Source organism: Boleophthalmus pectinirostris, unplaced genomic scaffold (genome assembly GCF_026225935.1).
Source record: "Boleophthalmus pectinirostris isolate CB_2022bp ecotype Guang Dong unplaced genomic scaffold, ASM2622593v1 HiC_scaffold_17, whole genome shotgun sequence".
In the NCBI taxonomy this organism is placed as follows: Eukaryota; Metazoa; Chordata; class Actinopteri; order Gobiiformes; family Gobiidae; genus Boleophthalmus; species Boleophthalmus pectinirostris.
In genome coordinates, this window is record NW_026571115.1 from 25,929,764 (window position 1) to 25,950,149 (window position 20,386).

The 20,386-nt window shown below is 39.5% G+C and overlaps 1 protein-coding gene across 1 annotated transcript in view; it reads right to left on the reverse strand.

The window, feature by feature from the left end:
- Positions 1 to 8,269: 8,269 nt before the first annotated feature.
- LOC110155767 (myocardin-related transcription factor B-like) overlaps positions 8,270 to 20,386 on the reverse strand; it is a 32,239-nt gene continuing 20,122 nt past the window's right edge. The window contains exons 6-18 of the mRNA XM_055152744.1: positions 17,819 to 17,940; positions 17,685 to 17,753; positions 17,533 to 17,601; positions 16,795 to 16,973; positions 16,595 to 16,727; positions 15,309 to 15,504; positions 13,816 to 13,943; positions 12,968 to 13,735; positions 10,790 to 10,966; positions 10,606 to 10,704; positions 9,640 to 9,798; positions 9,498 to 9,566; positions 8,270 to 9,397 (exon numbers count right to left, since the gene is read on the reverse strand). Coding sequence (XP_055008719.1) covers positions 8,792 to 9,397; positions 9,498 to 9,566; positions 9,640 to 9,798; positions 10,606 to 10,704; positions 10,790 to 10,966; positions 12,968 to 13,735; positions 13,816 to 13,943; positions 15,309 to 15,504; positions 16,595 to 16,727; positions 16,795 to 16,973; positions 17,533 to 17,601; positions 17,685 to 17,753; positions 17,819 to 17,940 — 2,774 coding nt within the window. The 3' untranslated portion in view covers positions 8,270 to 8,791. The remainder of the gene's footprint in view (positions 9,398 to 9,497; positions 9,567 to 9,639; positions 9,799 to 10,605; positions 10,705 to 10,789; positions 10,967 to 12,967; positions 13,736 to 13,815; positions 13,944 to 15,308; positions 15,505 to 16,594; positions 16,728 to 16,794; positions 16,974 to 17,532; positions 17,602 to 17,684; positions 17,754 to 17,818; positions 17,941 to 20,386) is intronic.

Below are 20,386 nucleotides of genomic sequence, written 5' to 3' on the forward strand. Positions count from 1 at the left end.
ATTGTGATGTGTGAGCTACTGTGCCCAAATAATTTTCCTTTTGGATCAATAAAGTTTACACGTCTGAGTGATCTTTTGTTGTTAGTCTGTTTAATCTCCAAAGCTCAAAATGCTGTGTTCCACCTTGTGATGTCATGAAGTTGTAGTTTTCAAATTAACAGAGCTACGTTTTACCTTCAGTTCAGAAGAGATTGGCAATTCCAGGGCTTGTAATTATCCAAATGATTCTCGTGAAGGTGTAAGGAGTTTAAAAACACAGTGGAGCACATCCTGTATTGCTTTTCTGAATGTTTTTAGTTTCAGAAAAGACCAGAGCTGCCTAAATCTGCAGGGTGTGTGTGTTAAACGTGTGATGTGAAAGAAACAAAACACAACTCCAGGTCTGTTTGTGATGAGGAAACAACATTATAACATAGATCAGAAGGTAGAGCAGTATGGGCCCTTTAATTACATAATACATGATACTCAACTTTTAAGAACAAATACATTTTTCCGTCTTTCTTATTTGCTGACAGTAGCATATTGGTGTCCATCATAAGCAGGCGCCCCGCTGGTCCATGGAGCATCAAAGCGGAATGACTGGGGGCTGTCTGTCAGATTCACCCGCGGTATACTGCAAGTGTGGAGGAAACTAGCACGCACATCTGCACTGCCTGTCAAAACTTAGCTGATTTTGATTTCCTTGGTTGACAAAATGAATGACACTACAATTATAGGATGAATTTGGAGAAGGCAAATGTAGGATTGGTTTCTTGTGCATGAATTCGGGTCCAAGTTTGTTTGTAAGGTCTTGTATTTCAGACATTACTGAAATTTACCGGGGCAAGAATTAACCTAACATTCTTTATAGTCCTGGTTTAGACCTGGTTTAGTCCTGGTTCTGTTCTGGTTTAGACCTGGTTTAGTCCTGGTTTAGTCCTGGTTTAGTCCTGGTTTAGTCCTCCTGAGTCCTGGTTTAGTCCTGATTCAGTTGTGGTTTAGTCCTGGTTCAGTTCTGGTTTAGACTTGGTTTAGACCTGATTTAGACCTGGTTTAGACCTGGTTTAGTCCTTGTTTAATAGTGGTTCAGTCCTGGTTCAGTCCTGGTTTAGTCCTGATTCAGTCGTGGTTTAGTCCTTGTTCAGTTCTGGTTTAGACTTGGTTTAGACCTGATTTAGACCTGGTTTAGTCCTGGTTTAGTCCTGGTTCAGTCCTGGTTTAGTCCTGATTCAGTTGTGGTTTAGTCCTGGTTCAGTTCTGGTTTAGTCTTGGTTTAGACCTGATTTAGTCCTGGTTTAGTCCTGGTTTAGTCTTGTTCAATTCTGGTTTAGTCCTGGTTTACTTCTTGTTCAATTCTGGTTTAGTCCTGGTTTAGTCCTTGTTTAGCTCTTAGAAAATCCCCTCTACACCACTGCGTGTCACCATGGCAAATGCTGAACCTCCAGCCATACACATGCACGTACAACACCCCCAGCGTGACCCCCTGTCTCGCATTGGCATGAGATCTTAAAACATCACCTAAACAGTTTTCCACATCACAGAGAAACGCATCCTCCTAGAAAACCAGGACGTGTTTTGGACCAATCACGTCGCTCCATCACTACCCCCTCCCTCCTCCGTTATTCAGCACACACACACATTTATGATTCATACGTGTTTGCTTATGTGCTAATGCCTCCTCTCACAGCTGCTGCTTTCCTCTTCTTCTTCTTCTGGTGACTCATTGCAGTGCAAACAACAGTCGTGGCCCGATATCTGTCACATCCTGATTTAAACAAACACCAAACTAAGCGGTCGCCCGGGAGACCACGGTAGCTAAAAAACTGTGTTACATTACGCGGATACTGTTTGCTGTCATGTTAAGTCGGCTTACGGCGCTGTAAAGTTGTTAGTCGGAGATTTTATGCATCTTCAGAGATAAGCGGGACAGATTGGAGCGGGGATAAAAGTGTGATTAGCATTTCTGTGATGGGAAAGGAGGGAGGAGAGGGAGGAGAGGGAGGGACGGAGCTGCTTTACAAAGTAGAGCGTGTGTACGTTGAAGGCGTTCGGTGTTGGGTTTAATCTAGCGGGATAAATGATAAATGAGACTTGGTATGGCTTGTATGGGCGGTAATGAAGTTGTCGAAATGACCAAGGAAGGAGTGGATCAGGAGAAGTCTGATTAGTTATGCATTAGATATGGCCTTTGTGGGGAAGTAACTGAATACATGTACTGAAAATGAATACTAATTTTATAACTGTATTCTGGTATCCGGATGCGGTATTCCGGGTGTTTGTAACAAGAGCTGATATACGACACGTCACCACCAACACCAGTGACACTTCTGAAGATGGTTTGCAGAATCCGTGTATCATTTGTTCATTCATTTTTCAAAATAAAACCAAAAATAAGAAAACGAAAAAACAACTGGTTTCTTCATTATTTGTCTCCAGAACCAAAATGAAAAAAAAACAATAACGATTTCATATTTAATTTTTTGATTTTGTGTTTGAATGAATAATGGAAAAACCGATAATGGCCGTTTGCCGTTTACATCATGGCTTAAACTGCGATCCAGGACTATTGCGCTGCATGTGGACTGAACCAGGACTGAATCAGGATTAAACTGTTTTCAGTCCTAGTCTGGTCCCGGTCTCAGTACCGGTTTCAGGTCTCAGTCCGGTCTGGTCCCGGTCTCAGTCCTGGTCTCAGTCACGGTATGATCCTGGTCTGGTCCCGGCCTCTGTCCCTGTCTCAGTCCTGGTCTCAGTCTCAGCTTCAGTCACGGTCTCAGCCACGGTCTCAGTCCTAGTCCTGGTCCTGGTCTGGTCCCGGTTTAAGTCCTGGTCTCAGTCCTGGTCTGGTTCTGGCCTGGTCCCTGACCTGGTTCAGTCCGTATGCTGTGCAAAAGTCCGGCATTGCAGTTTAAGTCACAGAAACGGGAAACAGCTGTTATCTGTTTTTGCCATTATTCGTTTAAACACAAAATCAAAAACTGAAAAAAATCGTTAACCTTTTTTAATTTTGTTTTTGGAGACAAATAATGAAGAAAACAGTTTTTTTTTTTTTTTTTCTTATTTTTGGTTTTATATTGAAAAACGAATGAACGAATGATACACAGATTGTGGTAGGCTACTTCATTATGTCATACATGAGAAAAAAAGGAAACACAGCTCTTACAGTGCGTGCATGTGCTACTTCATCTCTATTTAAACATAAATAAATGCATAACAACAGAAAGCAAATAAAGTTATGGTTGTATATCATGTAAACACTTGATATACAACTATAACTTTATTTGATTTCTGTTCTCTATAATATTATGCAATTCCACTTAAAAGTATTCCAAGTATTCAGAATATAGTACTCTGATTGGATCATGTGTAACAGAATTTACAAAATACACTTCAATTCAAGTATTCAGTATTGTGTAACTAAATACATTTTCAAAGTATTCTTCCCATAACTGGATTTGACACAGTATTAAACTACATGAAACATGTGAGCCACGTTGAACAGAACATTAGACTTGCATATAACGGTCATGTATGTCGGCTCCAGTATTGGTATCAGCTGATATGCGATTCTTCAGTATTTGTTTTGGCTGATACAGAGTTAAATACATTTTGTTGTTGTTTTTTTTTACCAAGGATCTGACCTGTAACTTGGCCTTATGGTATCAACTGCTTGTCGCCATGGAAACAGACAAGTTTAATGTTACACAGAGGCCTTAAGGCTTCAGAAAAGTTGCACAGTTCACCTTCAGTCCATCAAAAATATGACAACACAATTCCATAAAATGTTTGACATTTCAAAAGTTCAAGACCAACTTCCACCCTCAAGAGTAGTAAAGTAGTAGAAGGAACCCACATGACCCTCTCTTCTGAACTATTCCAATACTATGAAACTATTAATATACACAATTATAAGACTTGATTTGGAACATCAGCCTATTAGTGTATTTGACATTCACACAGTTACAGGGCTGATCTTCATGTTTCTTTTTATTGTTTTGAAAATGCAATATGTGAGAGACATGATTAATTCATTTACAGTTATACATGATTGTTGTGAATTAATGTACACTTTAATTGTTTTGAGGTTCACTGTTGCCCCCTATTGTTGTTATAGCATTTTTGTTTTAAATTCTGAACATTGTTGTTTTTACAAGGTGCATTTGAACGCCCCGCACTGTTTTGGTACGTGTGCCTTCAACTAGACTGGAGTGTGTGTTTTTTTACCGCAGCGAGGCCCAGGATGAGAGCGGGGGCTGTTGTAGCCGTTTTAACTTTTTTATTTATGTTTTTTTGTGTGGCTTCATAATAAGTATCCCCTGTGGTAAAGACACCCTAAATTGCTTTTGTACATCTGCAACATATATATGCTAAGAACTTTTTCTTTTAAGTTTCAGTTTCATTTTTGATGCTATGTGTCCCTCCGTCTTGCTCCCCGTGCTAAGACACTCCCCCTTCAGAGTGCCAGCTTAACAAAATCTGCCTGCATTTCGCTAATGAAACTACTGCACATTGCTTCAGGTTTGTCAGTTTGTAGAGTATTAGTGTATTTTTTTTTGTATCGTGCATCATCATTTATGGAGAATTGTCATGTGGGAGCAAGAGTAACGTCGGCTTATGGGCTGGACATTGGACAAAATTGTTGTTCTAAATGTAAAGAGGGTTCAAATAGAGCCCAGGAGAGGTCGCATGCATGGGTGACATATAAAACCATTTCAGGCATGTTTTCAATGAGGGAACTACATTGTAACATAGCAGAAAGCTCAAAAAAGTCGATTTTGCATAATACCATCTTTTTTATAAATCTGCATTGTTTACGTTGAGGAAATAAAGAAACTCCCCCCTAATGGCCTGAGCCTGAGATCTCATAACCTGCGCTTGTAGCTGGACTGTGAATAGTAATGAGGGCGTTTTGCTCTGATTGCACATTTCCACACAGCAGCACAAAATGACACGAGCATCAGACCAGCTCTCATTTACAACGTGTCCGGTTTTCCATTCATCACAGACATTCAAGCCATCAATGTGATTACACAATTTCTGCTGATTTTCATATTTCGCATTTGCTCATTTAATAGCAGTTTGGAAGTATTACCTAGTTTTACACAAAATATTCTCCCCCAAAGATGAAACAGCAAAAGTGAAATTCAAGTCTGCTTCAGGATACTCTTGGCCTTGTAGTCTATAAATCTAATTAATGAGTGTAAGCTAATACAGTGGCTGTAGTTATAGGCAAGACTGTAAAGATGCGACTAATCAGAGGGTCCATGGTCATATTAGATGATTTTGTTGTTTACATGACATTTTGATAGTTGGTGGCTGAGTTGCTGAGTGGCTTCGCTTCAGAGCAAGAAAGTTCCAGGTTCAATCCCCAATTTGCTGGTCCTTCCTGTTTCTTCCTGTGTCTGAGTGGCTTTCTTCTGGGCACTCCAGTTTTCCACAACGTCTTTCCATGAAAGACATTATTGCCCTTCTTCCTATGGGATCTGGCGCATTACATACATCACAACCAAATAGCAGTGATTGGTTAAATAAAAAAAGTACCCGCCTACCGTCGAGCGAACGAATCCTAATGCTGCAAGGTCAGACGGTTTCCACGAAGTGAAATTGGCTGATGAATCAGGCTAGTCCTGACCAAACCTACCAAAAAGATCATGGAGATGGGTCCTCGAGTTCTACACTGTGAGATGGCCCAGCTGCATTTAAGTATGAGTCAAATGCAGAGGATAAATTTTCCCATGGGGGCAATTAAGCGCACCTTAAGCTTATTATAACTCCAAAAATCTGATATGAATCTGATTTTGAGTACACATGTAACCACAGTCAGTGTATATTGAGCTTTCAGTAATCCAATAGGCACTCTACACTTACCTCTTTTCAGAAACCTCTTAAGATTTTAGAACTAATGTGCACTTTTTAGCCAGGTTGGCGCTACCTAGTGCCTCCATTCAATTTCATTTCTCTCCAGCAACTAGGGCAGGAATCAGGATACACTAGACAGGGATTAGTTAAATTAAAAAAGTACCTGCATACCGTCGAGCAAACGAATCCTAATGCTGCGAGATCAGACAGTTTCCACGAAGTGAAACTGGCCAATGAATCAGGCTACATTTTCTTAACTTTTGAAGCCTGAAAAAATGCTTAAAAATCTTTTGAAATTTGATGATGGACTGATCACAGTTTAACCAAATTGCAACTCATAAAGACAGTTATTTAAGTGATAAAATTTCCTTCGCAGAAACTAGAAAAAAAATCCTCATGGGGTCTTCTGATGTCATGAAATCCTTGTATTAGTTTAGCAGTTCATATTTCAGTTTTTATTTCCTGCTGTTTACAATGTGCACTGTGACCTAATTTCAAAATATACATACACATTATAATACATACATCTAAATTTGTTTCCCAAAACTCTGCCCTATTCACACCAAACAATATTACCAATCCTCAGACTTTTTTTTTCCCTCTTGCTTGCAGACAGACAAACCCTCAGAAGAAGAAAAAACAAAAAACAAAACAGTTTTGCCCCACTTCTGAAAGGGTGGAGAAAATGTTCCTTTGGCCTGAACTTTGCTTATTGATTCCCTATACATTTCCTGCGGGCCCAGTATATTGATTATGTGTAGTTAAAGGCAGCTAAGGAGGCGTTTGGGGCCCAATTAGATGAAGGTCACTGCAGTGTTGTAATAGCTCAGTTAAAGGGTCTTAATGAGCAACTTCATGTGAAGCACTTCTCTACTGAAATAACAAGATGTACGTGCCTATGTATACACCGATCAATACACAAGTGTATGTAGTAAGGAAAGGTCACTCTGTTCTTTAGTTCAGTGAAGTCCTACTGACATTTTAATTACACCCCAAAAAGTACTTTACAATTCTATGGTCACTTTTATTGGCTGTCCAAGGTAAGTTACAAAGATGAAAGTTTTTACATGTACACCAAAAATCTAATCAGATTATTGCAATATAATGTAAAGTAGTATTTATTTTTATTCTATTTTATTTTTTATTTTCTCATCTGATTTCAGACCTGTGCAGGTTTTGACAAGGAAACAGTGGTGGAAGAAATACTCAGTTGAATTATTTAAGTAGAAGTACAGAAGCAAAAAAAAAAAAAATCTAATAAAAGTATCATATGAAAAAAATCTACATAAGTAAAAGTATTAAACATTTACTTAAAGAATAAAAATGAAGGTATTTTGCACAGATATTGAGGATTCAAATGTAGTGATTTTTATAAAGATTTATGCTGAATTTTGTTCACCAGAAACAATTAAATCCATCATTTTTTCCTAGCTATTTTTATTTGTATAATTTTGTTTGCTCAGATTAAAAACTTGTTAAGAATAAACCTTCAGGCTTTTCAGCAGGTCTATAATAAAATAAAAAAGCTATAATAAAAAGCACATTTACTTTTCAATCCAGTTCAAAAGTTCAAATGTAGTTAAGTAAAAGTACAAACTTTATGTAAAATGTAAAATCTGTACTTCACTTAAATTCAGTGCTTAATTACTTTTCACTTTTACCTTTTACCTTCCACCACTGCGAGGAACTTTATGCAAGACAAGGACAAACTATTGTGGCAAAGACAAAAATGTTAAATTTTGCAAGAAATATAAAAAAAATCTTTTTTTTTTATTTTGCAAATACAACATGTAAAAACACACCAAAAATCCAATTATTGTGTTTTCTGATTATTCTGGTAATCTGATTTTACTGCCATGTAAATGTAGCCAGTGGCATTGCTCACTTCTGTAATCACTTGATTTGATTCGATAGTGTTGTATCAATCAAATACTTTTCTCAATAACTTTATAAATAATAAAATACCTTATAATATCAGACATTTTTGGCAACATCTGAGACAACCACAAACTCACACCTAACCCTAAATTAAATATAATCTGCTATCAGAGATGGGTAGACAGATATAGCCAAAAGTTTTACTCAAGTAAGAGTAACATTACTGAAGAATAATATTACTCAAGTAAAAGTACAAAGTAGTGGTCCAAGAAATTACTCAAGCAGGAGTAAAGAAGTATTTGGGAAAACTACTGTTCAAGTAAGAGGATCTTAAAGAGCACCTGTTGGGACGTGACATCTGATTTGTAATTTGAAGGACAAAACATTAAAAAAATGCATAAAATCTGGTGTTTTCAAAGGAAAGACTCAAAAATTAGACAAATTCAATCATATCTGAACGAGCAGAGCAAGAAAAACAAATGTTCAAATCATTTCATATTATCAACATGAAGCTTTCGTCTCTTATAGACTCACAGTGAAAAGAGCCACCAAAACTTTTACTTAAGAATACTTTTACTTCATTAAAAACTCAAGTAGGAGTAAAAGTACAGTGCTTTTTTTTTTTTTTTTTAAGTTACTCAGGTAACTCTAACTGAGAAAATGTAACTGCACTCATAACATTGTAGTTAATAATTTAGGTTTAATGCATGAAAATAATCAAACTCTCTCTGCTTTCCTGACCATTTTGGCTTTAAAGGTGCATTGTGCAACTTCTCTGGTGGAAGTTCTGAAATATTTGTCTCCATGGAGATGTCACTGCTTTGTTTGGAATGTTTCACAGTATGGCATTAAACCTTCCTAATGTTCATGGAGGCAAAACCAGACCAAGTACAGGTAATTTTTAAAAAATGTAATATTTTTATTTTTATTTAATAAATGCAAGTTAGAGCAGTTTAATGTTATACTGTGGAACATTCCAGGCAGAGCAATGACATAACAGACCCCCAGCCTAAAAGTTAGTGCACCAAATAATTCTGAAGTAATGTGAATTGCATTTGGAGTTGGATTTGTACATTTACAAACATGAGTCCCAGGCCGTCTCCAGGTCATACGTATCCAGAAAGTCCGTGGAAAAGACACTAGGGGGCGTGGGCGAGGCTAACTTGGGTAAATCCTTGGTGGTGTTTTCCTCCATAGTGAGGTCCAGCCAGTCCATCCCCTCCGGCTCTGCATCCAGCGTGTCCATGGGGGAGGGCGGGTGGTCCAAAATACTGGCCGTGCACAGCATCTGACTGTGAAGGTCATCGATCAGAGTCAGCGGCCCGCCAGGCTCCACTCCGAGAAGAGGCTTTCCTGTAGTGCTTTCCAAAAAGTCCTCCAGTCGGCCGGTCTTTCTCTGCTCCGCTGGGCCCAGAGACGTATGAGGTGCTGAGGGTGCAGTATTCTTGGGGTCAAGGCAGGGGGCAGCGGTGGGTGACGGCAGAGGGAGGAGGGGTGAGGATGAGGAAGAGCGGTGCAGGTGGTCCAACGCTGGATCAGGAGATGGTTTGAATCTGGAAATGTCTGGAAAATAATTATTACGTGTTAGAGATTGTGTAAAGTATAAAGGTGTAGCTAAGTGGCGGTACATGTTACCTCCTTTCTTCAGTATGATGTCAATGAAGTCTTCAGCTTCTGTGTCCTGTATTGAAGAAAAATATGATATTGATACTGATTCTTTTTAAGTTTAAAATCTTCAGTGATATATTTTGTGTTTCTTTCAGTATAATTTTGTAACATACTTTGGTGTCAGATGAGGATTCAAACGGAGAGACAGGACTGAAAAGGAAATCCAGACTGGAGCATATTTTCTGTTGAGAAATTAGAGAAATATAATTGTAATATCATGATTGTAATGTGAATATCTGTTGTATTGTGTCTCACGTTTAGAGTAGAAGCTGAGTCCCCGGTAGTGTCTGGGCTCTCAGTCTCAGTCTCAGTCTCACACGGCCTCTCCCTGAGCTGCTGCTGGTGCTGCTGGTGCTGCTGGTGCTGCTGGTGCTGTGGTGCTCCTCTGCTCTGCTGAAGTCCTGCGCTCTGAGCCTGGAGTTATGAAAACACAGTGACAGTGTTTGTATGAGCCTCACACAGCTCCATCTCTGTTCCTCAGACTGTTTGTTCTAATGACATCTTTCACACGCGGCTGCACAAACATCCTCCTCACACACTCACACATGAAGAGGAGCAGAGAGACTTTGCTCTGCTAAAGCTCACTATTAATAGTGTGATGGAGATCCTGGAGAGCTCCGCTGAAGGCTGCTGATGGCAGCACTATACAGTAAACAGCACACTCTGCTCCACTAAAGCTCCATATTATTCACACAGCGCACCTGCACGCACACACAACACGTCTCAATTAGCCCTTTGCATGAAGCCTATTAAGCACATAAATCATTGTAATGGTGCATGTCCTCAAACTAATTAGCAAAACAATAATAATGTGCATGAGGCTGCTGTCAGACTGTTATCAGAACTGCAGTCTGTGCAGTCTCAAACAGAATACTTTATTGTGACGCTCTAGGACTTTGACTGTGACTGACTGCTCTGCTGCTGCTCTGAGCCTGAGGTTTGATACACAAAATACTGTGACAGGATCATAGAACACAAGATGAACACAACTCTGCAGCAGCCTCGACTTCTCTGCTTTTACTTTTGGAAGAGTGTCAGCTGCACTCTGTAAAGCCTCATATTCTTTCATCTCCATTTGAGCCGTCTCTGCAGAGGATCAGAACAAACATGTGTCTGACTAAATGTGTGTAAATGCCCCTGTTGAGTTTGTCTAATGCAAACTCATTTCATCAGGTTGATTTCCCATTGTGTGAGGCAACAGAATCTTTATGTAAATCTCACCTTTGTGCTGGGCTGTGTGATGGCTCTGGCTTCATTATCAGCACGAGGCAGCTGAACAGAGCCGTGTCCTGGGAGCTTGGAGGGAGACCACTGTAATCTCTGAGGGGAGATCAGAACAAAAATCAACCGCAATGAAATTTAACAGTCTAATCACCAAATAATAAACAAAATAAACCTACAGTACCTGCAGTGTGATGTGTTTAGATGTGTTCCCATGGGCTTGGCTTTCGGCGACGTGGTTGGTCAGTGTGATCAGGAAGTAGTTTCCGTTGCTGTCAGTGACTATCGCTGGTGTGGAGTTGTTCTTCAGATCAAATGGAAGTAAGTGATTGAGCTTCTGTTCAGAACACACTGGAGAGACCTGTGAATGAGAAAACAGAGGGACACTTTTTAATGAATATTGGACTGGAAGGCACCAAGAATATTATATGATGGGTTCAGCAAACTGATCTTTTTACAGGGCATTATTCTGGCTGTATACTTAGTTATAAAGGTGATGTAATGAATTTTCTGGCTTTCAAGATTATTAATGGAATACTTTCACATTCTCATCAGATTAGCAGGATAACTTGCTCTAAACTTGCTCTAAAATCTATATATATGGGTTTTTTGCCAAGTTATACTAAAATAAATAAATATGTGAAGATATTACAGTGGACAGTGGGTTGTGGGTGAATAGTACAGACAAGACTTCACAAATGAGGTGAAAACTTCACCAGAGGCCACTTCTGAGTTTATAAAGATATGTCTTTGTGTCTCCACACTAACCTTCAAGCCAGAGCCTGTATAAAAACAGTGGACTAAGTCAGTGTGTGTGTTCAGTGCTCAAGCTCGCGATCCTAGTGATTACAGGAGCTAATCTGGAGCCAGGTTCTATGTTATGAAAAGGATTTTTTTGACTGACAAAACAGTGAGAAAATAAAACAGGATCATGTAGAGCGGGTTGATACGAACATTTTAACACCAAAATGACGAGGCTCACTGCAGCAGTCACAGAGAGAGGGACAACAATATTCCAATGTAAGTCAATGGGAGCCAGAGTCAGAAGGAGCCAGAAGAGCCACATGCAAACTTCCTATTTGGACCGCGGCGGCTAGTGCATTAGACATGTCGATTTATATATACAGTCTATGGTTCAACCTAATTTTGAGGCATAATATAAGAAATATTTAAATAACACCACAAACTCGAGTAATCTACATATAAAAACTATTGGGTAGTCAACTTTTGACTGGCTGTGTTTAATTGTTCATGTTTGAATAAAAGTAAGCAGTTTTGAGACTAGTTATTCTTCTAATAGTCTACCTAAAGACTGTATGTATAAATGAACATAGCTCACCCACTAGCTGCTGCCTTCCAAATAGGAAGTGTTCATGGGGGCAACTCTGACTCCATTCATTTGTCTTTATATTTGAAAATATCTCTGTGACTACTGCAGTGAGCTTTGTCTTTTTGTTCTTAAAATCTTCGTAAGTAAATGAGTTTTATTCATTCACTCCGTACCCGGTGGTGGTCAGCTACTATTGTAGCCACAGGTGCTCTGGGACTGACTGACTGAAGCACGGCTGCCAATCGGCATCGGTCCCTCCGACCACCACCATCTCTCACGCACACACCACTTTCATACTAGGCAAAGTGGGTGAAATGTCTTGCCTGAGGACACAACGACCAGGTCTCCCATCCAAGTACCAACCAGACCCGGGCTTGCTTAGCTTCTGAGATCTGACGGGATGGCCACAGGTTCATATTAACCTGCTCTCCTGATATTTTTATTTCACTATTTTGTACATAAATACTAAATAGTTTCCTATTCCTAATATGGACCTGGCTCCATATTTGCCCCTATAATAGGTCGACCAGATTCTCAAAATAAAAAACCGAGTCATATCCCTGGTTTGAAGTGGTAGGTAATAATAAAATTGTGAAATGAGTCTGTAATTAAGGGAAATTGTTATGCACTCGGCACTGATGTGAGTCAGTATAGTCACATTTTCCATGTGTTTGTGTCATTTTTAAGCTGCTTTTTTGTATTTTACCTAAACAAAGGAGAATTTATGCTGCTCTTTACTGCTGGAAGGTATAAAATTGGTCAAAAATAGGGACACCTGAGACATTTCTTGTATAAAACTGGGACAAATCACTGGTTTTGGATAAATCTGCTGGGACAGGTGACACAGGGCTCAAAACTGGGACTGTCCCGGGTAAATAGGGGCATCTGGTCATCCTACTCTATAACAACTAGAATTGTGAGCTTCATTTGACTGGAGTCGAACGCTATGGGCGACGTCACACTCTTAGTCCACTTCTTTATACAGTCTGTGAGTCCACCAGCTCATCACTGATCTCCGTTGTTTTTGTTTACCTGTGCAGTTTCCTGTTTTGGCTGTTGTAGCTCTATCTTGGTGTGGACTTGAATGTGCTGTTGGTCTGTGGGCTGCCGTTGCTGAGATAAGTCTTTGCTGAGTCTTATCTCTTGCTTTAGCTGAATCTGTTGTGAATCCTGCTCCGCTCTTAGCTGCTGTCGGGAGGCTTTCTTCTTCCTCTCCTGACACACTTTTTCCTGCTTGTGGCGGTTCTCTCCTCTCTGATCGTGCATCTGAACTGCCTGCGGTTGACTGCGCAGTTTGCTCTGTTGTTGAAGCAAAAGCCTGTGAACTGCCTGTTGATGTCGGCCATTTTGTTCTCCGTTAGTTAACTTCGGGCTGAGTTGTCCCGAAGTTTCCAGATTATCGTCATCCACAACTTCTTCCTTAACCTTAACATGAAATTCACCTGTGGACAATGGCTGCTTTTCAGACTGACTTTTATCTGGGGGCGCTACTCTCAAATGAAGAATCGTTTCAGTGTTCATTTGCTCTTCGCTCCTCCTCATTTCCAGCTTCATTTTTAGCATGTCCACTAAACGCTGGTTGTGCAACAGCAGCCGTTTAAGCTCCTCGATTTGACGGTCCTTCTGACGCAACATGGAGTCTTTATCCACCAACATGACAGGCGGAGTTGGTGTTTTTGGCGTTGAAGCGGGAATCACGAACTGGCATTTCTGTACGTGAATGGATGCTGGGATTGGGCTCAGCTGCTCTTCTTTGATGCTGATGTTTAGTTGTGGAGTAGGGGCAGGTTGAAGGTCAGGCTGGATAGAGAAATAGCAAAAGCGAGTTAAGAGTTGAACGTGATTGGAATGTGTGTAAAATGTAAAATAGCCAGGTTTACCAATTCTGTTTTAAACACTTTTGTCTCGGTGATAAGAGTGGAGTTTTCAAGGGGAGTTAAGGACACAGATTTGGAACAGTTGTCTGCAGAATTCTTAATCTGAAACGTGGAACTGTTGGACTTGACAGCTACAGAGAAAAAAGAAAAAAAAAGGTACTGTATGTCATATCATATTATATCACTTTTTTTTATTTACACTACCAGTCAAAAGTTTGGACATACTCTCTCATTCAGTGTTTTTTCTTTGTTTACTACTTTCTACATTTCATATACATATGGAAGAGATTAACAGTGTAGTCAAGACCACACTAATTGAGACCAAGACCTGTCCGAGACTACAGGGTCCGTAGACCAAGTCAAGATCAAGACCTCTGAGGGTCGAGACCAAGACAGGACTAAGACTTCTAAAGGTCCAGACTAAGACAAGACCAAGACCACGGCCCATCAAGACCAAATCAAGACCACCTCATTTTTTATATTTATTTGTATTTTACAGTTATTTTGGCACATATATATCAGTGTTTTTGGAAATCTATCTCCATTTTATCTGATAAATTGTACTGTACTGCACTTAAACACTCTGTGCCCCTAAAAAATCAAGACCGGTCTCGAAATTTACAACACTAGAGATCAAATATACGATGCAAGATATATGGAATTATGAAGTCAAGAAAAAGTTGAATAACTTTTTTTTAATATTCAGATCCTCAAAGTAGCCTAATTAACTTTGTTGACTTCAAGAAGTCTCCTGAAATGGTTTTCAATTCTCAGGTGTGCCATGTCAGGGTCAAGAAATGCCAAGAATGCAAACCAGAGTTCAAAGCAAAGGTTGGATATTTTTTATTTTTAAAATCTAAAGCAAGTTTCAAGTTTGTTATGGAAAACTTTACAGCCTTTTACCTAAGTGTTCATTTAACTGTTTGCTTTGCCTTAACCACAGTCCTGTGTGACAGTGTCCCAGCCTTGAGTTTATTTTTTATTTACTACATTCCATATGAGTTCATTCATAGTTCTGATACATTCAGTGAAAATCTAGCAAATAATCATTGCAATAAAACATAGTGTGTACAATGTATGTGCGAGACTGAATTACATCATAGCCCATTGGGAAAACAGCACCAACATGAGTAGAAAAACTTTCCAATCTACAATATGATTTTAATCACTACACTTAAGCTTGGCGACTCAAATCATGTTGATGGTTGGGGTGGCCGTGCCTTAGTTGAACCAGATACCCAGTAACATGAAGGTTGGAAGATCAAATACACTTACTAGCATATTATACTGTTGTTGTGTCATTGGGCAAGACACTTCATTTATGTATGTATATGAATATGTGTGTGTATGGATTTCTTGATGTACATAAAGTAGCTTGAGTAGAGGAAATAAAATGACATGCATGGACAGATATCAGTGCTGAAGAAATCACTTTTATTTATTTTAGCAGTTCTGTCTTTTACCATTCTGTCCAACAAACATAGACAGCTGCTCACCCAGTACCAGATGACCATTCACAGCTGTTTTTGAAGCCTTCACTGCTCCCTCCGCCCCCGTCTCTCTGGCCCCCCCTGCAGGCTGAGCGCGTGCACTGCCCCCCGCCTGGTGCGCCCTCAGCCTCTCGATCAGGTCACTCTTGGTGCCAGACACGGGGAGGCCTCTCAGCTTCAGCTCTGCTTTGAGTTCAGCGACCTGACAGGAGACAAAGTGGAGAGAGATTGAAGGTGAAGGAGTGAATGGGGGCGCAGAGGTGAGGATAATGCAAGCGGAGGAAAGAAAAGGATCATGGGAAACGGCGGAGAAAACTGTAAGACGGAGCTATCCATCACTGTCGCGGAAGTGCTTTTCACTGTCGACAGCTTTCTTCAGAAACATCAGCTCTGGTTTATTTGTGCGCAACTGTATTTGAGAGCTTATGGAGACTATCAATAATATATCTATTTTATTATTTCTCATTTTTGGAATCATCACACCTTGTAATAGTGTTTTCACAATAGTAAACTTTCAAACTCGATTTCGATACTAAAAAATATTTACTCAGTACTGATTTTGATAGCTAAATGATCATGTTAATATCAATCTTTAACACAAATTCAAAGTATTTGTTTATTAGTTAAGTGATCTTAGACTATTTCTCATAAAACTCAAGATCAAACTGTTCAGGAAAGGTTTTTTTTTTCCATGATCGATTGTTGCAAGTTTTGATACTAGTTTTAGTATCGATTAGTATTAGATACGTTTGTCAATACCTTTATGAAATTAACAGAAATTATTAAGCTTATCAAATGATTGCTAATGTTTCAAATTCAGATGGTAGATGGTTGTATTTACTTCTGAGGCATCTTCTATGTAGATAAAAGTACAGTCATTGCAAAAACGTTTTTGTTTACATCCAGTTTTTCAGCATGTGCGCAGTGGCTGGAAGGCAAAAAGTCAGTCTAGCCGCTCATTAGTGTTGACAGTTGCGTTGCGTATGTCTGTCATGAGATAGCTCGTCTTATTTTGAAGTAAGTTTTGCATTTAATTGTTTTGACATGACTTCATCATCTTACTCTAAGTCACTGAATGGATCCAAACCATTACTCTGAAAAGTTAAAACTCGCCGATAACTTGACAGTGTTGATGCTGACTTGTTGATACAGAAGCTTTTTGCCTATCAAAAATGCATCATGTTTTCTCATATAATATGTCCCTATCTACTTAAAGTTACTTTTTCTACCATTTTGCTCCTACTAAAAGAATACATTTAAGTCTATATGTTTCAAATATGAAAAAGATATACCTTCAGTTCATCCAGGTTTTGGGGCAGACTGGCAGACTTGGTGCTCTCCTCTGCTGGTGCTGTGAGATTGGTGATCAAAGTTTCGCCCGCAGGTAGTACTGAAGTTGACTTGGATTGGTCCTGATCTGTCTGCCTATAAAGAAAACATAAATATAGTCCATTACAAGGATTTCGATCATTCTTCCTTGTGGATTACTTACAGGGTTGGTTGGGTGTGGCCCGTGGTCTGGTGCCTCTGCTGCTGGCTGAGGATCTGCAGGTGGAGGAAGAGCTGCTGCTGCTGGAGGAGTTTGGCATAAGAGGAGTCCAGTTTAGGAGGAGCCTCTTTCTCCCCCTTCTGGTCTGGAGGGACGTACTCATGGTACTTCAGCTTTTTCATCTGAATAACCGACATTAACAACATTATAGCACAGAACATAGTGTAAAATAGCATAATATGGGCCCTTTAAAGCTGCAGTTCTCAAATTTGACTACTATATCTGTGTAACTCTAGATGGAAAACTTGTACCCTTGCCAAATCAAAGAAAGAAAACCTCAAACATTTTTTCTAAACTTGGGACCTGTTTACACGAGACCGCTTGCAGGTAAAAATGACAAAATATTTTATCGGAAGTGCCTTTTGTTTAGACAGTGATGGCATTTTTTGGGTTTAAAAATGCAAAAATCTGAAACCACCCTCCAGAAAGGAAAAGTTGAACACACTCCGCCGTAGCGTTTCCGTCTACACTGCCCAAGACACAAAACTCTGGTCAGATCTGCTCACGTTGCGTACACGTTTACATCATCACCATCTAGCGTCACCTCTTAGTCGCCTGGCATGCATACCCATTTGAATTCCACACACTTTCACGTCAACGTATGCATGCAGATTTGCTCCCGAAAACGCTCGTCTAAACGCGGAATAAAAAGTGAAGACAGTATATATCCAAATGACATACCTTTGGCTTATCATCTTTGGGTTTCTTGTGTTTTTGGAGGCAATGCTCAGAGATTATCTTCTGCTTATTCTGCGAAAGATTAACAAATTCATCTGCCATTTTGAATTTTTCCTCACCCTTATGCGACACATTATTATAGTAAATTCCAATACCTCAGCAGTTATGATCTTGACACACGTAGACAGCGGTGCGGTCGGCTTCAGAGGCGAGTCAGTAGAATCCTATACATAATATAGTGTGTGAGAAGCAGTCATGACTACATAGTGCACAGACAAACTGTTGTTACCTGTACATCAGAGGGGGCCAGTGTGAGCGTGAGGGTCCCAGGGGGCAGAGGGGAGTCCGGGCTGTCAATACTGTCCTCGTCAGCGGAGGACAGGTCATCTGAGGCCTTTGAAAAATCTGGAACTGAAATAGAAACTTTGATTGAAGATTTAACTAAGCAAGACACATTTTGCGTACATTATAGCAAGCTTTAGACTCTGTGTGTACTGACAGTCATTGGTTTATATTTGCTAGTGGGTTATCATCATGAGTTTTGAGTGAGTATTGAGCGAAAGTATGTGTTTTAGCCGTAAGTCCTATTCGCACGAGATTAGCGTTACCTGTGGACCTTTGGTGATAATAATTGCGGAGGATGCCTGAGATCTTAATTCCGTGCAAATACACCATGTCTGTAATAGTAAAGTCAAAATTACGCCACAAATTTCCTACTATATTTTGCCAAACACAGACGTCCGGTGATAATACAAGTCCTGTACAAATCTGCATCTCAGTCTTTGTTATTGTAATTGCACGCCTTTTCTGTCTCTTTCTTTTCTTTCCGTGTTCTTTTCTCTCTGAATCTCAGTAAATGTTAGTAAAACAGAGTAATTTATGGACTTGCAAGTAACAACCATATTTTAAAAGTCACAAACCTCTGCGACCCAAGTCAATAGACATTATTGGTAAATCACAAAATAAAGGTGGATTTGACCATTACTGAACATTAATAAGGATATTTTATTGCTGACTGAATGATTGTGTCTCTCTGAACAATTAATATTACTCAAGTTTTAAACAATGAAAAACAGTCATTGAAGCAGCAATAAAAGGATCCATAAGTCGCCTATATGGACATTAAATTTAGCCCATTTCTTTTTCTTTTCAGTATTCAATTGAACCAGGATTACTGGAACAAAATAGTCAATTATATGATTACAAAAAGATTTGATTATACAAATCATGATTTAACATTTCAACATTTCTTATGAGATAGGTGGACCTGTTTGTGTTTTTGTACCGCATTCCAGTCCGGGGTGCAGGAGGAGAGCGCAACATTCATATCAGGCGTATAGTCAGAACTGTATATTGCAGACCTCACAAGACTTTGTCACAACAAAGTCTTTGGGAAACAATGCATTAGACTCTGTAAAGTGGTGGACTAAGTGAGTATGACGTCACTCATCAAATGAAGTTGTGTCAGCGGTTATGGGCAAATTTGGAGCATATTAGGAATTATGACACCCTGTCAACTCTATCAATCAAACTTGTGAGTAACATAGTAGGAACGACCTCGGGGAAATTAGACATTAGCCAAAAGTGACTGTTGAAAATCAAATGCCTGAACAGGACCATGAACCCTTGTATTGATCACAAGCTCATGAAAATGTGTTTAAACCCATTTTATTTTTTTTTATTTTTTTAAGTCTTAAAACTTTTTTGACTGTGTTTGTGAATGTGTGAATTCTGTCACAATAGCAACTGCTGAACATCCCACCATAGACATTAGGGGTGTGCAAAAATATTGAAATATCTATGGATCGTATCGTTTAATGCTACAGTATCAATATTGCGGGCTGCTGTATCGTATATATCACGATATATATATATTTTTAGGTATATTTTACTATATTATTTTGTGTAAGAGCTACAATTGTGTTGAGATATTTACTGTTATGATGAGAAAAATGTGTGTTTTTTATATTAACTTTGCCCGAACTTAGTAGACTTTTAGTATCACAGCCATGATTTAGCCTTTCTTTTTCACTAATCACTATTGAATCAGTTTGAAATATATCATACTGAATCGAAAGTGCACTGTATCGAAAAACATATCGTATCGCTGCCCTTGTATTGAGGTATGTATCATATGTGCAACTTCTTAATGATATCCAGCCCTCATAGGCACACATGTAAAACACCCTTCAGCGGATGTCAAACGCAATGTACTGTATTAATATTACAATATGTTAAGAACTCCTTGATACCAGGATTACAGGATAGAACATGAAAAATAGCATTCGTCAGATCACAGCGCTCCATGATGTCCCCATTAGCCTCTCCCCTGAACATACCATCATGTCATTATTGTGGATCTGAGGAGTCCGGACACCTGCCAGGCTCCCAAGGACAGCAGCAGATCATTCTCACACTTTATTGAATTACTGAAGCTACTGCGGGCACTACCTCACTCCTCTGCTCATTCATTTAGCATCTGTGGGCTATGATGAAAAGACAACACGCGCGATATCTGAAACCTGTAATGAAATAACACGGTACAGATACGCATTTTGTTGATATGTTGATCGGTCCGACTCCAGGCTCCTCCGCTGTTACGGTAAATAGCTGTAATGCGGTTTTGCTTATTGTGTGGAGCTGACAGAGAAGGATAACCTGATGTGATTTTACTGCATTACACCTGCGCGTCTGTACTACCACGCATCCATCAAGTAGCTGGACTCGCAAGCTAATATCTGATAGCGCCATTTGACTGAGAGGGATATAAATATAGAAAGTCCAAGTTGGTAACAGCAAAAACTGAATATGCTGATCAAGTGCAACAGCAAAAGCAATAAGTTTAGTGTGTATGTGC